The sequence below is a fragment of the Merops nubicus genome, unplaced genomic scaffold, assembly GCF_000691845.1.
Source record: "Merops nubicus isolate BGI_N331 unplaced genomic scaffold, ASM69184v1 scaffold41442, whole genome shotgun sequence".
NCBI lineage: Eukaryota > Metazoa > Chordata > Aves > Coraciiformes > Meropidae > Merops > Merops nubicus.
The window spans coordinates 1-11,211 of record NW_008595017.1 but is presented as its reverse complement, the minus strand read 5'-3'; the positions used below and the strand labels follow the sequence as shown (position 1 = coordinate 11,211).

The window sequence follows — 11,211 nt, the reverse complement described above, 5'->3', positions numbered from 1 at the left end:
ACCTGTCCCCTCCCTGCCTTCCCCTCAGGTCTCCACCCAAACGCAGGGCACAGCAGCTGCCTGGAGCTCCTGTTTTCATGGGCTTTAAAGGAGGTAAGCTGGAACTGGTGGTGGTTTAAGGGATCAGGCTGCAGTCAGCTCAGAAGCTACCACCCACCTGCCCTGAAGCATCCCTTGCTTGTGTGGTCATACCTGGAGGCAAGGAAGTTTAATTATGTCTAAGGACAAAACATGTCAGAACAGGATCACAAACTCCTGCCAGCCCAAAACCTGATCTTTCCTTGGACTGATGCTCCTAAAGGCTGGAGAAGCTCCAGTCTGCACCTACGTGATGCCCACAGCTCCTGACTCAGGCTGTTGTAGGCATGTTTGCCAGTGATTTATCTAGACCAGTTTTTGAAGGTGGTTTTCCTGGTTTCCAGCAAGGCAAGCAAGAAGGGAAAAAAGGAGAAAAAACAAACAAACAAACGAGCAGACTCAGGCCCTGTGCTTCAGTCTGGTGCCCTGGTCCTGGGGGTCCCTGTCTGGACAGAGGGAAACTGTCTTGGTGTGGAGGACACGGAGGGAGAGGGAAGTTAGAGAACCACAACAGAGGAGCAGGCAGCACGAAGGGAGGGACAGAGGTTAATTTACCTGTTTGCGGTGGGTTAACCGCCTCAGGCTGGTGAGGACAGCAGCAGCGTGGCCTCCCAAGGACAGGGGAGCAGGAAGAGGACAGAAGAGAGGCAGTTAGACAACAAACACTGAGCAGAGGGTGTGCAGGGACAGGGCTGTGCCACAGCACCAGCAGCCTGGCACCCCAGAGAGCCCGGCTTCTCTCCTGGCCCTGCCAGAGCTCATCTGCATGACCCTGGGCAAACGGTTTAATGTGCACAGTGTGTTGGTTCCCTGCAGCTAGAGCTGAACCCCTTAATGGTCACCTCCATCCAAGCCTTGGGCCATTGGGGCAATAAGTTTTCCAGGTCTTTGGCTTTGCTCTTCACCCTGTTGTTGTGCTTGGCACAGGTGAGCTGGGTCTGCATTGCCTCCAGGAGATGGATGCAGGCTCTGCAAGCCTGTGGAGCATCCCCCATCCTCAGCCAGATCCTGTTCCATGGGGCCATGCCAAGAGCAGCAAGTGCCTGCCCATCCCCACAGCCTGCAGCTGCGTTTGCTTTGTGCCTCAAAGCCTGACTCATCAGGACTTCCCAGCTCCCAAGCAAGTGGCAATGGGACCAGCAGCAGGTCTGCCTTGGACCAGGGCTGGTCAGACCCTTGAAGGGGAGCTGGGACTGATGCTTGGGTCCCCCAAACTTTCTGACCCGTCTCAGCTTGTGCAGGAACCGTGAGATGATCCATCAGGTGAAGACTGTCCAAGCAGTGCACAGGAGGAAGAGGAGACAGGCAGAAAACACAGGAACCATCGGGGTGAGCCTGCTGGGAGCTCAACCCAGGGACAGTGTGTGCTGGGGCAGAGCTGGAGCACCAGCCCCTCTGGGTTGAGGGCAAGGGTTTGACCCTCTGCATGACACCCCATCTGACCTTTCCCTCCCCAGTCTCACCCAGGAGAAGGCACCCAGCCCTGGCCGAGGGGGCCGGGGGCCTTACCTGGAGGCTATCCTGGTGAAGTACTCGTAGGCGTTGTCCTTGGTGGGCTGCAGGGATTTCAGCATGCAGCGGAACTCGGCGTCGTACCGCTCGTTGATGTCGTCGCCGATGATGGCCAAGCGCCTGCCCACCCTGCTGCCGGTGCTGCCCAGGGAACAGGGGTCAGCAGGACTGGGCTGGGGCTGGGACGGGCTCCAGGGACATGCATGTGGTTGGTGTCAGGGTTTTACCTGCCCAGCTCCTGCTGGATCTCTACGATCTCTGGGTCCATGGGCACTTCTTCCCCTCTCTCCTCCCTCTCCTGCTGGTAGCGGTAGAAGGCGTAGCTCCGAAACACCTCCTCCGTCTCCTCTGCCACCTGGTCTTCTGAGAGAGCCAAGAGGAAGAAAAGTCAAGGGAGAAGTTCTTCTCCCCACTTTCCCAGGCTGGAAAGAGACCATTCCCTCACTCACAGACTAAATTTGTGGGTTTTATATTAACACTGGCCTTTTGTGGTAAAACAAAAGGAATCCAACATAAATTCCTTCTCAGAAAACTGATTTTGAAGCCAGCCCTTGTTCTTGGGCCCACCTTCTGAATCCATGTCTGGCAAGAGACAGCCACAGGACTGCACAGCACAAACCAGACATTTCAGTGTCTCTCCTACCTCTTGGTAAGGGCACTGCACAGCAGAAACCAGTTCAGGAATCCCAGATCCAAACCCAGACCAGAGACAAAGCTCAGTCTAGTGCTGCCCATCAACCCCCAGCAACCAAATCTTGTTTTTCAGTGTCACCAGCACACGTGCCCTTGCAGGGCACAGGCCATGACGTGGGGAGCAAAAGCTAAATGGGTCATTTTGGTGTAATTCCTGGCTGATTCAGTCACGCATCACTGGTTTCACAAACGCCCAGCAGCGGCGATGCCAGGGCAGGGTTTGCCACTTCTCCACGGGCTGCTGGCAGGGACAGAAAGCAGAGGAGCTTGTGAATAACTCTGTCACCCAGAGAGGTGCCTCCCCATCCCGTGCTTGACAGCAGACGACGAGCTGGGTGATAAATGTGGACGGAATGTCTGCTCCTGCTCCAGCACGCCCGTCACCACCGCGGGGGAGCGGCCACCCGGGTCCCCTCCTCTGCTCACAGCTCCCCGAGGACGAGCAAGGCTCTGGAGGTGGCCAGGACCTGCCCTCTGGGAGCAGGGAGCCCCCCCCTGGAGCAGGGAGCCCCCGGGCAGGCGGCTCTGCCCCCAGGTGCCATGGTGACCGATACCTTATCGCTCGCGCCGCGCTGCTCCCTGAACGCGCCCGCTCTGTCACGGGATGGCCCTGATTAGAGCCAGGTTTCGGCTGGCTGGAGAGGCCAGCTGGGCTTGGAGCAGTGGTTCCCCAAGAGCCCAGCCAGAGTCACCCCACAGGGCTCGGGGGGAGCTGGCCCCAAGGTCCCAGCAACACGGTTCTTCCCAGTTTCTTCTCTAAGATGAAAAATGTGTAGGGGATAGGAATGGTGTGGATGGGTCAGAGCTCTGCTCCTTTAACAGGCTATCAGCATCCAGGCCAGAGATTCACAGTCATTAAACACCCAGGTAAATGAGCTATTGGGGAAACAGCAGAAGCACAGAACCCTGCAGAGCCATGGCTTTAGGTGGTCGTCCTCAAGGCACTGCTGGTGACACACAGCAGATCACATCTACACCAGCAACGCTGTCTAGCAGCAGTGCAGCTCACTGCAGGCAGCCCAGCTAAAACCCTGTCCCAGCATCCCAGTACATCCCCCCACCAGACTGGCCATGCTGGAAATTGCATTTCCAAGGCAGAGATTGTAGCTCCTGCCTGAGCAATGTCCCAGCACTGGGATGTGAGGACCTGGCCTGGTGGACAAAGCTGTCCTGGGAACACTGCCCCATAAAACCCTGTCTCTAAGTCTCCAAAACCTGCCGTGCCACTGGCTGAAGTGTTTTTCTGGCTGGTCACATCTCCAGGGACTGCGTGGGGCTCTGGAGAGATGGGGTGCAGGGAAGGGAGAGGACCTGTTGTGCAGAGACTCCAGTTACAGGTTGGGTAAATAAAGGTGAAGGGAAATGACAAACCCTGGTCGCTGTGTTTGTTTTGCACAAAGGGGTTGTTTTTTGTTTTGCAGGAAGGGGTTTATTTGGCTATAAACAAATCCCACCTTCCTGAGGAGCCAGTGAGTGATCCACTGAGAGGCAGAAAACGAAACCATCTGACTCACAGTTTCAGCGAGAGGCAGGGCAAACACTGCCAGGACAAAGAGGAAACAAGTGGACCTAAAAAATCCCTGGGTTTAATTACCCCAGGCGCTATTTTTAGTAACACAAGGAAAGGAGAACACATCTTCCCCCAGGTGCCAACCCACAGCACCCACCAGGACCGTCTCTGGGTCTCCCACCTAAAGAAAGAGGATCTGGATCAAGATCTGCCTTGTGGATGCCCAGCACCAGCAGTGGCAAGGAGGATATGGCTTTGGAGCTCCTCTGGGACCTTTGGGCTCCGTGTGGGATCATCGGGGCTGAGTTCTGGGGCTCACAAGCTGCTGTGAAGCCCCACACTGCCAAGGAGAACCTGCTCCACCTTTGCTTGAGGAAGCAGCAATCCTGCTGTCCTCAGTCCCCAGCTCCCAGACGTACCCCAACAACACCCTCTTGCCTGGATCCACACCACCCACAATGCTGACCAGACCCCAGCCCACCTCAGACATGCAACATCTGCATTTTTGTGGAAGATCCTTTATTTCTCACTGTTCCATCTCCTGGAGAGCAGCTGCACTGAGGAGAAAACTGGCAGGTCTCACCAGAGTTATCCATCAGAGCTTGTTACAGCTAAAGAGCCCTGCTGCAGACTGTAACAAGGACAGATGCCACCTGGTAGCATCCCGTTCAAGCTCAGGAGACAGGCAGTGACTATGCTCAGAGGTGCAGCTGTTGCCACAGAGGGAGATATCCAGCCTGGAAACAGCAACTAGCTCTCAAGAGAGAACCAAGAACAGCCTCTGGAGATTTCTGCCTCGAGGGGAAGCTCGACTGCACCTCGTGGAGCTGCAGCTGAGGTGTGACACTGCATCATGTTGGCAGAATCCTGCACTAGAGCAGAGCTTCTAGACAGGGAAATGGAAAACTGCTTTCCATGGAGGCGTCTGCACAGCACGGAGCCCTTCCCCTTAGTCTGCTCATTAGAACAAATACCTTCCCATGCAAAAGAGGAAGAATGTTCTCCAGCAGCCTCCTTGCAGAGCTAACGGGCAAAGCCCCTTGGTTCTAAGATAGAAATTAATCTGTCAATAAGGGAGATTCTTTGGGCCAGATTCTGGACTCATGAAATCTTTAATTCTTATGCTCACGGTGTCCCTCCAACACACCCAGAGTCACAGGCTCGCAGCAGCAGCTGCAGCAAGGCTTTGCTCTGCTACTTTACTGCTCAAACTGACAATTGTCACCTATTTGCTCATCTGCTGAGCTGCAGAGGGAGGCTGGGCCTCAGGGGGGTGCTGAGACGGGTGGGCATCTCCACTCTGGCAACGCATCCCCCTCTGCCCCAGCAAGCTTTTCATTAAAGACCTCTTTTTTTGGGGGGGGTGGGTCTTCTGCAGGCCAGAACAAAGGAGTCACGGGGCAATCCCAGAGCAGAGAGATTTCCCAGCACAGCTGTCAGAAGGATGGCTTTTTTTTAATTTTCTCTTTTAAAAAAGGAAACCACATATTGATGGGAGATGCAGCTAAACGGGAAGTCCAGTGCGCCGTGTCTGTGCTGGGGAGAGAAACTGCCTGGGCACCAGACAAGAGAAAAACAAGTTTAAATGGTTTCAGTTGCTCTACAGGATGTATGAGAACCCAGGCTTGAACTGGCAGCTCACATTTTTCCTACTAATTTTGCAGGTGTTCTTGGAGATGAAGACACAGAGGCGCTCGCAGATGCATGACTAACGTCCCTAAGCAACTATTTATCAACCCATGACTTGCTTCTCATGCAACGTCAAGTCCAGAGCCAAGATAAACCCCCAAGGACCAAACCTGGCACCTCTCGAGGTATGTTATGCGAGTATTAAACACAGACAGATGAGAAAGGCCAGGTAACCTGAGGAAGAAGTCTGTGAGTCAGGGTGGCTGGGCCCTGGCACCACGGGCATCCCCACGGAGACTGGCAGCAAAGCTCTCTCCACCCCCCGAGCAGTGGGAAGGTGGCTAGAGCCATCCATCACCTTTCTCCACAAAGTGCTTTGGGATTCCAGCTGGGTCCATGCAGGAGCTATGTATGACCACATGGCAGTATTGCATCTCCTGGAGGAGCCCCTCTGCAGTGCAGGGGAGCTGAGCTGCCCTGGGCACCGTTACCTGCACGTGTGAGGACAACCACGTCCATGGCTTGTCCCACAGATCTGAGACCTGATGGAATTTATCCAAACCATTCCCATAGCTGTGTGCCACCCCCTGTTACAGGTGAAGGAGAGCAAGGTTAATCTGAAACCTGAGTTCTGTTTCTGTTGGTGCTGGGTGTCCCACCCCTCCTTCTGCAACATTTGCTTCCTTTTGTCCATTCATGGACTAAGTTGCTCCTCCTCTTCATCACATACTGGCAAGAGTATAAAGCTCCTGCCTTTGTCTACAATGCCCTAAAAACTCCAGAAGTGCCAACTGCCACTCAACCTAGACAGAAACAGCAGCATCTTGTCCACGGCCTAAGGCATGTCTGGTAAAACAAGGGCTCAGAATGATGCTCAAGCAAATCCTCGAGCAGCAGATGATCTCTTCACTCCCTACAGCATCCAAAGACAAACAGAGCAAGAGAGCCCTAAATGAAAGCCAGACTTAACCCTTGCTGATGAAAGCCACCTTCTACCCCCTAGTCCCCCAGCACGTGCTGGTGGGAGTTGCTCATTTCTCCTTCAGTCCAGGAGGCTTCTCCCTAAGAGGCACAGAGAGACCCCACCTCCCAGTTCCAGATGGACCCCCCCTGGGTTTTGGGAAGCAGGGGGATGCCAGTAGTGCCAGTAAGTGTTTGCAAGCATACAGGAAGTGTGACTGTATAACAGTGTGGTTAGAGCTCAGGGCCTGAGCCTCTCACTGGTTTTCACATCAGCATCTCATTGGCCTCAACAGGAAATCAGCATACGTAAACAACTGCTCTCATTTATTTATTTTCATACCTCACAGACCTGGGTAAAGGAAGGGACAGGGTATTTTTGCTTCTCATGCATTCACACAGAATCTAGCAGAAATGCTGCTCTGAGATGGAGGGGAGCCCGGGCGATACCTGAGTATAAATAACATTATCAGCCAATAAACCAGCTCTGAGCTGGACGGCAGCTCAACCACATAAACAGTTAGGTACAGCTCCTAATCTCCACTATTGACAGAGCTGCAGTGACTCAGCCTCATTTACAAGTCCACCTGCAGAACAGGTTAAGAAGTCCCCGTGTTTAGCAGCCTCCTGCGTGGTGCTGTGTTATCCTTGGGGATGAAACGGGAGCTGAGGTTTTTCCTGGGCACCTTTCAGCCACGTTCCCAGCTGGACCCATGGTGTGAGCCCTCAGCCTGCTGGGCTGGGCACACAGGGGAGATGGGTGAGGGGTCACCAGGGCACGCCAGGGACCCGACCTCACCCAGCCACGAGCGAAACTGGCCGGGCACTGCTGGGCCAGGCACAGCTCCTGCCACACACCTGCCCACTCCTCTGCCCGGGCATGGAAAAGGACTCTGCCACCAGAATAGGTTGTCCAGACAGCTGGTGGAGACCCCATCCCTGGCAACATTCGAGATCAGGCTGGATGAGGCTCTGAGTAGCTTGATCTAGCTGGAGATGTCCCTGCTTATAGCAGGGGGGTTGGACTAGATGACCTTTGGAGGTCCCTTCCAGCCCAGAGATTCTAGGATTCTATAAGGACAGCAGGCACCAGTCATATGGCTCATGCCCAGCCGGGGTGATGTGCCCCGTGGTACCCCCGTGGCTTGCACAGAGCTGCCAGCATCCCCCAGCCCAGAAAACAGCTCCCTCCATGCTATTTTCCCCGTGCCTTTCAAGCCCCCCTTGCTGCCCACCACACTAACCCAATGCCAAGCATCTCCCAAAAGCACCGAGCACGTGCTCTCCCGGTGCAGCTCAACAGTGCTTTATGGAGCTGGTTTGTTATCCCAGACTTGCACAGGTATGGCAAAGGTGTCTTTTCAAAGAAACGCAGCAGAGGAAGGGGAAAAAAAGAAAAGAATGGGTTGAAAATGTTTCCTCCCCTGAATATCCCTGAAACCTCCTCACCTGAGTTGTGCTCTTGTGACAGCCGGCGCCTGCCGCTTCCCTGGGCCCTCGGTGGGTCACCATCGTTTCCTGAGGCCATGGCAGAGAGAGGTTTGGGAGTCTCAGCTTCACCTGGAAGGACAGACAGTAAGTGACCCGGGTCATGAGCAGCCAGCAGTGATCCCAGAGCCTCCCAGCCCCTTGCTCCCTCACCCACCTCCCAGGACAGCCTTAGGAAGCCTCTGTGGCTAAGCCAAGTGCTCAGAAGAGCAATGCCACCTGCTTTTATCTCTGCCAGCAAGCTGGCTCCTCCCTCCGCACCCTCTCTCCCCGATTCCTGGGCAGGATCCCTTGGGCTAGACTTCTCCTCTCTCCCTGCCTGCTCTCACTAACGTGTTTGCAGGCAGTCGTGCCAGAAGGGGGAAGTCACCCGGCTCCTGCCCGGCTCCACCGCCTCCTCGCCCTTGCTGGAAGGCTGCCAGCTGTATTCCCACCCACTCAGCGAGTGCCACGGGCTGCAGCAGCTCTCCCTCACCCCACACCACAGCAGCATCTGTGGTGGCTTCACCCCGGGAGGAAAGCAAAAATCACAGCACACACAAAGGGCACCACAACTCCAGAGAACGTCGCTTCCCACAAGCCACGGCTCTCCCCTTGCCTAAATCCAGCAGCTCCAATCTCCCCTGTTCTTTATGGTTCTTATTCTCAGAATAAGAAAACTGAGTGAGAACCACACACACGGTTCATATCAGCCCTGAACTTCACAGGGATCCTGAACCCAGCCTGTGGCTCAGGGCTTGTTGCAGCTCTCTGCTCGTGGCACTGACCTCACCTTCTGGTTTTTGCAGGGAAGGAAGTGAGGCCACACAGTTACTGCCAGGGTTAGAGAGAGATCACTGCAGCTCCTACCCCGCTGTTGGCATGCCAGCACATGTTCCCAGGCCAGATTTCTGCAGGGCTAAACTGCTGGATTTTCTGATTTGCAGCAGATCTAAATTCATGAAGACACAGCAACACCCAGAAGTTTAAATTGTGTGCTGGGCAACACTGATAAAAAAGCTCTGATCATGGATAAATGACAACCTGTTTCAAGAGGAGAAGGGCAACACGTGGTCCAAGCCCACTGAAGATTATTCAGAGGAAAAAAAGAAAGTTGAGACCCTCACAAAATTGAAACTACTATGTGCAGTACATCCTGCACTCAAGGTGGGGATGGGGGCTGGAAATGCAAAGCCTATCAGCCTGGCTTCAAAAGCCACTGTGTATTTGCATAGCTGTGTTCAGGGAGCCTGAGCCACAGAGGCACACAGATGGAGATGCTGTTTTTTCCTACATGCCTCCGAGGACAGGATTTCCCTTTTCCTCCCCAACCTCAAACATCCCCATCCAAGGCAAAGCTGAAAATGCGATGAGGATCAGCAGCGAGACCACGGGTAAAGCTGGGAGGAGAGCTGGCTGCCACTTGCCCAGATCAGCAGAGACTCAGGCTCCAGAGCTGCTCCTCTCCTTGCTCTTCTCTGCTCTGGGACACGGTGCACACAGCTCAGGGGGGGCTCAGAGTGGATGCTCCTGCCCCAGTCCCCTCCTCCACAGAGGAAACCCTCCCCAGCCCCTCGGCAAGGCAACACTGCAGCCCACCCTGCCTAGGAAGGTGTCAGTGCCTTTCACGGGGAGAAAGGATTCACCAGACTCAGAGCAGCCCTCTGGGGCCCGTGGGTGAGTGAGATGCTGTACGGATGTCTGCTGTGCCCCACGCTGCTCCAGCCCCGGGATGCGCTGAGTGGGATGCGGCCGCATCCAGCCAAGGAGCCTGCCTGCCTCTGGAGCCTCCCCAGCCTGGCCTGTGGGTGCAACCTGTCATGTTTGACACCAGCCTGCTGCCTCTGACCCCCACCTCAGCCACGAGGGACAGGGAATTTCCAGTGCAGGGCTGGCTGCTCAGTCGGAAGGGGCTGGCGAGCAGAGGAATCCAGCGCCCGCGAAGCCGCTGACTCATGTGACTGTTCACGTTTGCTGCGAGGCAAACCCTCAGAAGCGACAGGCTGCCACCAGCCCTCCTCTCAGAGGAACTTTCATTTTCAGTTTCCTTCTTGATATAGTTTCTTGCAGTGCTTTCTTCCCTTGCAGCACAGGGCACTGCAGCCCTTTTGCTCACATGTGCATCGGGGACCAGCGGCTCCGTCCCCATCGGCACCCTGCGGGTCCCCAACCTGCTCCCCGGGGAGCACCCTGCACTCCCACCCCTGCAGATGAAAGAAATGCCCTTGCTAGCTCACTGCCAGTCTCTGCTGGGCATCAGAGTGCCTCAGATCACCTTCTCCAGTATCAGGAGGGCTGCACTTGCCCTTGTTTACCAGCCCGATGCCCATTTGATTTGCCCCACTGCCCCTTTGTTATGAGAACAGAGTGCTGGAGGAGAGCAGGGAAGGGTGTGAGGGAGGATGCGACACCCATACACTTAAAGACAGCCCAAGGCTGCAGAAAATGAAGGCTCCAAGAATCAAGGCTCAAAAAGAGTGTCTGGGGGAAGCTGCAGGTTACTGGGAGCAACGTCTAATCCTCAGCAGCTGCCAAAAGATTCAGCTCCACCCTCACTTTTTGCTCTTGTAGGAGGCCACAAAGGGTTAAAAGCCGCAGACAGCACCTAGGCTGTGGATTCAGCAACACCTCCGAGGTGGCACAGGAATCTTATCTTTATTAACGAGCACATGCCATGCAAAGAATCAGCCTTCCTGGAACCTGCCAGCCTTCCCTAATAAAAAAAAAAAGACCTTTGCCTCAACGGTTTCTCAGTTCAATCCCATCTTCTTTCCTTAATGGTCTCTGACTCGTTTCCTGTGTGCCCTCATGGCACGTTCACCACTTTGCTCCAGAGGAAAGCTCCTGGGTGCAGGGAATCTGGCGGGGTTGGCCCAGGGAGGCAGAGCTGCAAGCTGCAGGAGGGGAGAGGATGTGCAGGAGCAGCCCCAGTCCCTCCGAACACGCCTGGCTCTGGGGCTCTGAAGTCACCCCCTGACGTCTTACAGAGATCCTGTTCCAGGAAATGTGTGGAGCATCCTCCGGGACGAGCATTTCACAAGGCCCTGGGCCCGTGCAGGGGGCTGATGCCAGGATGGGGCATGCAGGGGAGCTCACCCTGCCCAGGGCAGAGATCCCCCCGGACCCCCGTGCCCTGCTGCCAGCCCTGCAGGGCCAGCGCGGGGTCCGCCCGGCCGAGAAGAGCAAACCAGTGAGTCTGCCCAGTTTGGGGTTCACCCACCCGGCGTGGCACCAGGCTGGGAGCCCAGTGAAGACACAGACATCACTGCCAGGGTCCTCCACCCTGCACCCATGTCCCGGAGGTGCCCGGTGCTGCTGGGTGGGGGTGCGGGGGACCCTGCAGAGCCCCGTGTGCCACCTCT

The 11,211-nt window shown here is 55.5% G+C and overlaps 1 protein-coding gene across 1 annotated transcript in view; it reads right to left on the bottom strand.

Moving 5' to 3' along the window:
- The window catches only part of BAK1 (BCL2-antagonist/killer 1), a gene marked incomplete at its 3' end in the record, with an annotated part of 8,396 nt that extends 486 nt beyond the window's left edge, over nt 1–7,910 (bottom strand). Inside the window, exons 1-3 of the mRNA XM_008935939.1 lie at nt 7,832–7,910; nt 1,818–1,953; nt 1,588–1,731 (exon numbers count right to left, since the gene is read on the bottom strand). Of these exons, the coding sequence (XP_008934187.1) occupies nt 1,588–1,731; nt 1,818–1,953; nt 7,832–7,910 (359 nt within the window). The remainder of the gene's footprint in view (nt 1–1,587; nt 1,732–1,817; nt 1,954–7,831) is intronic.
- Nucleotides 7,911–11,211: the final 3,301 nt, after the last annotated feature.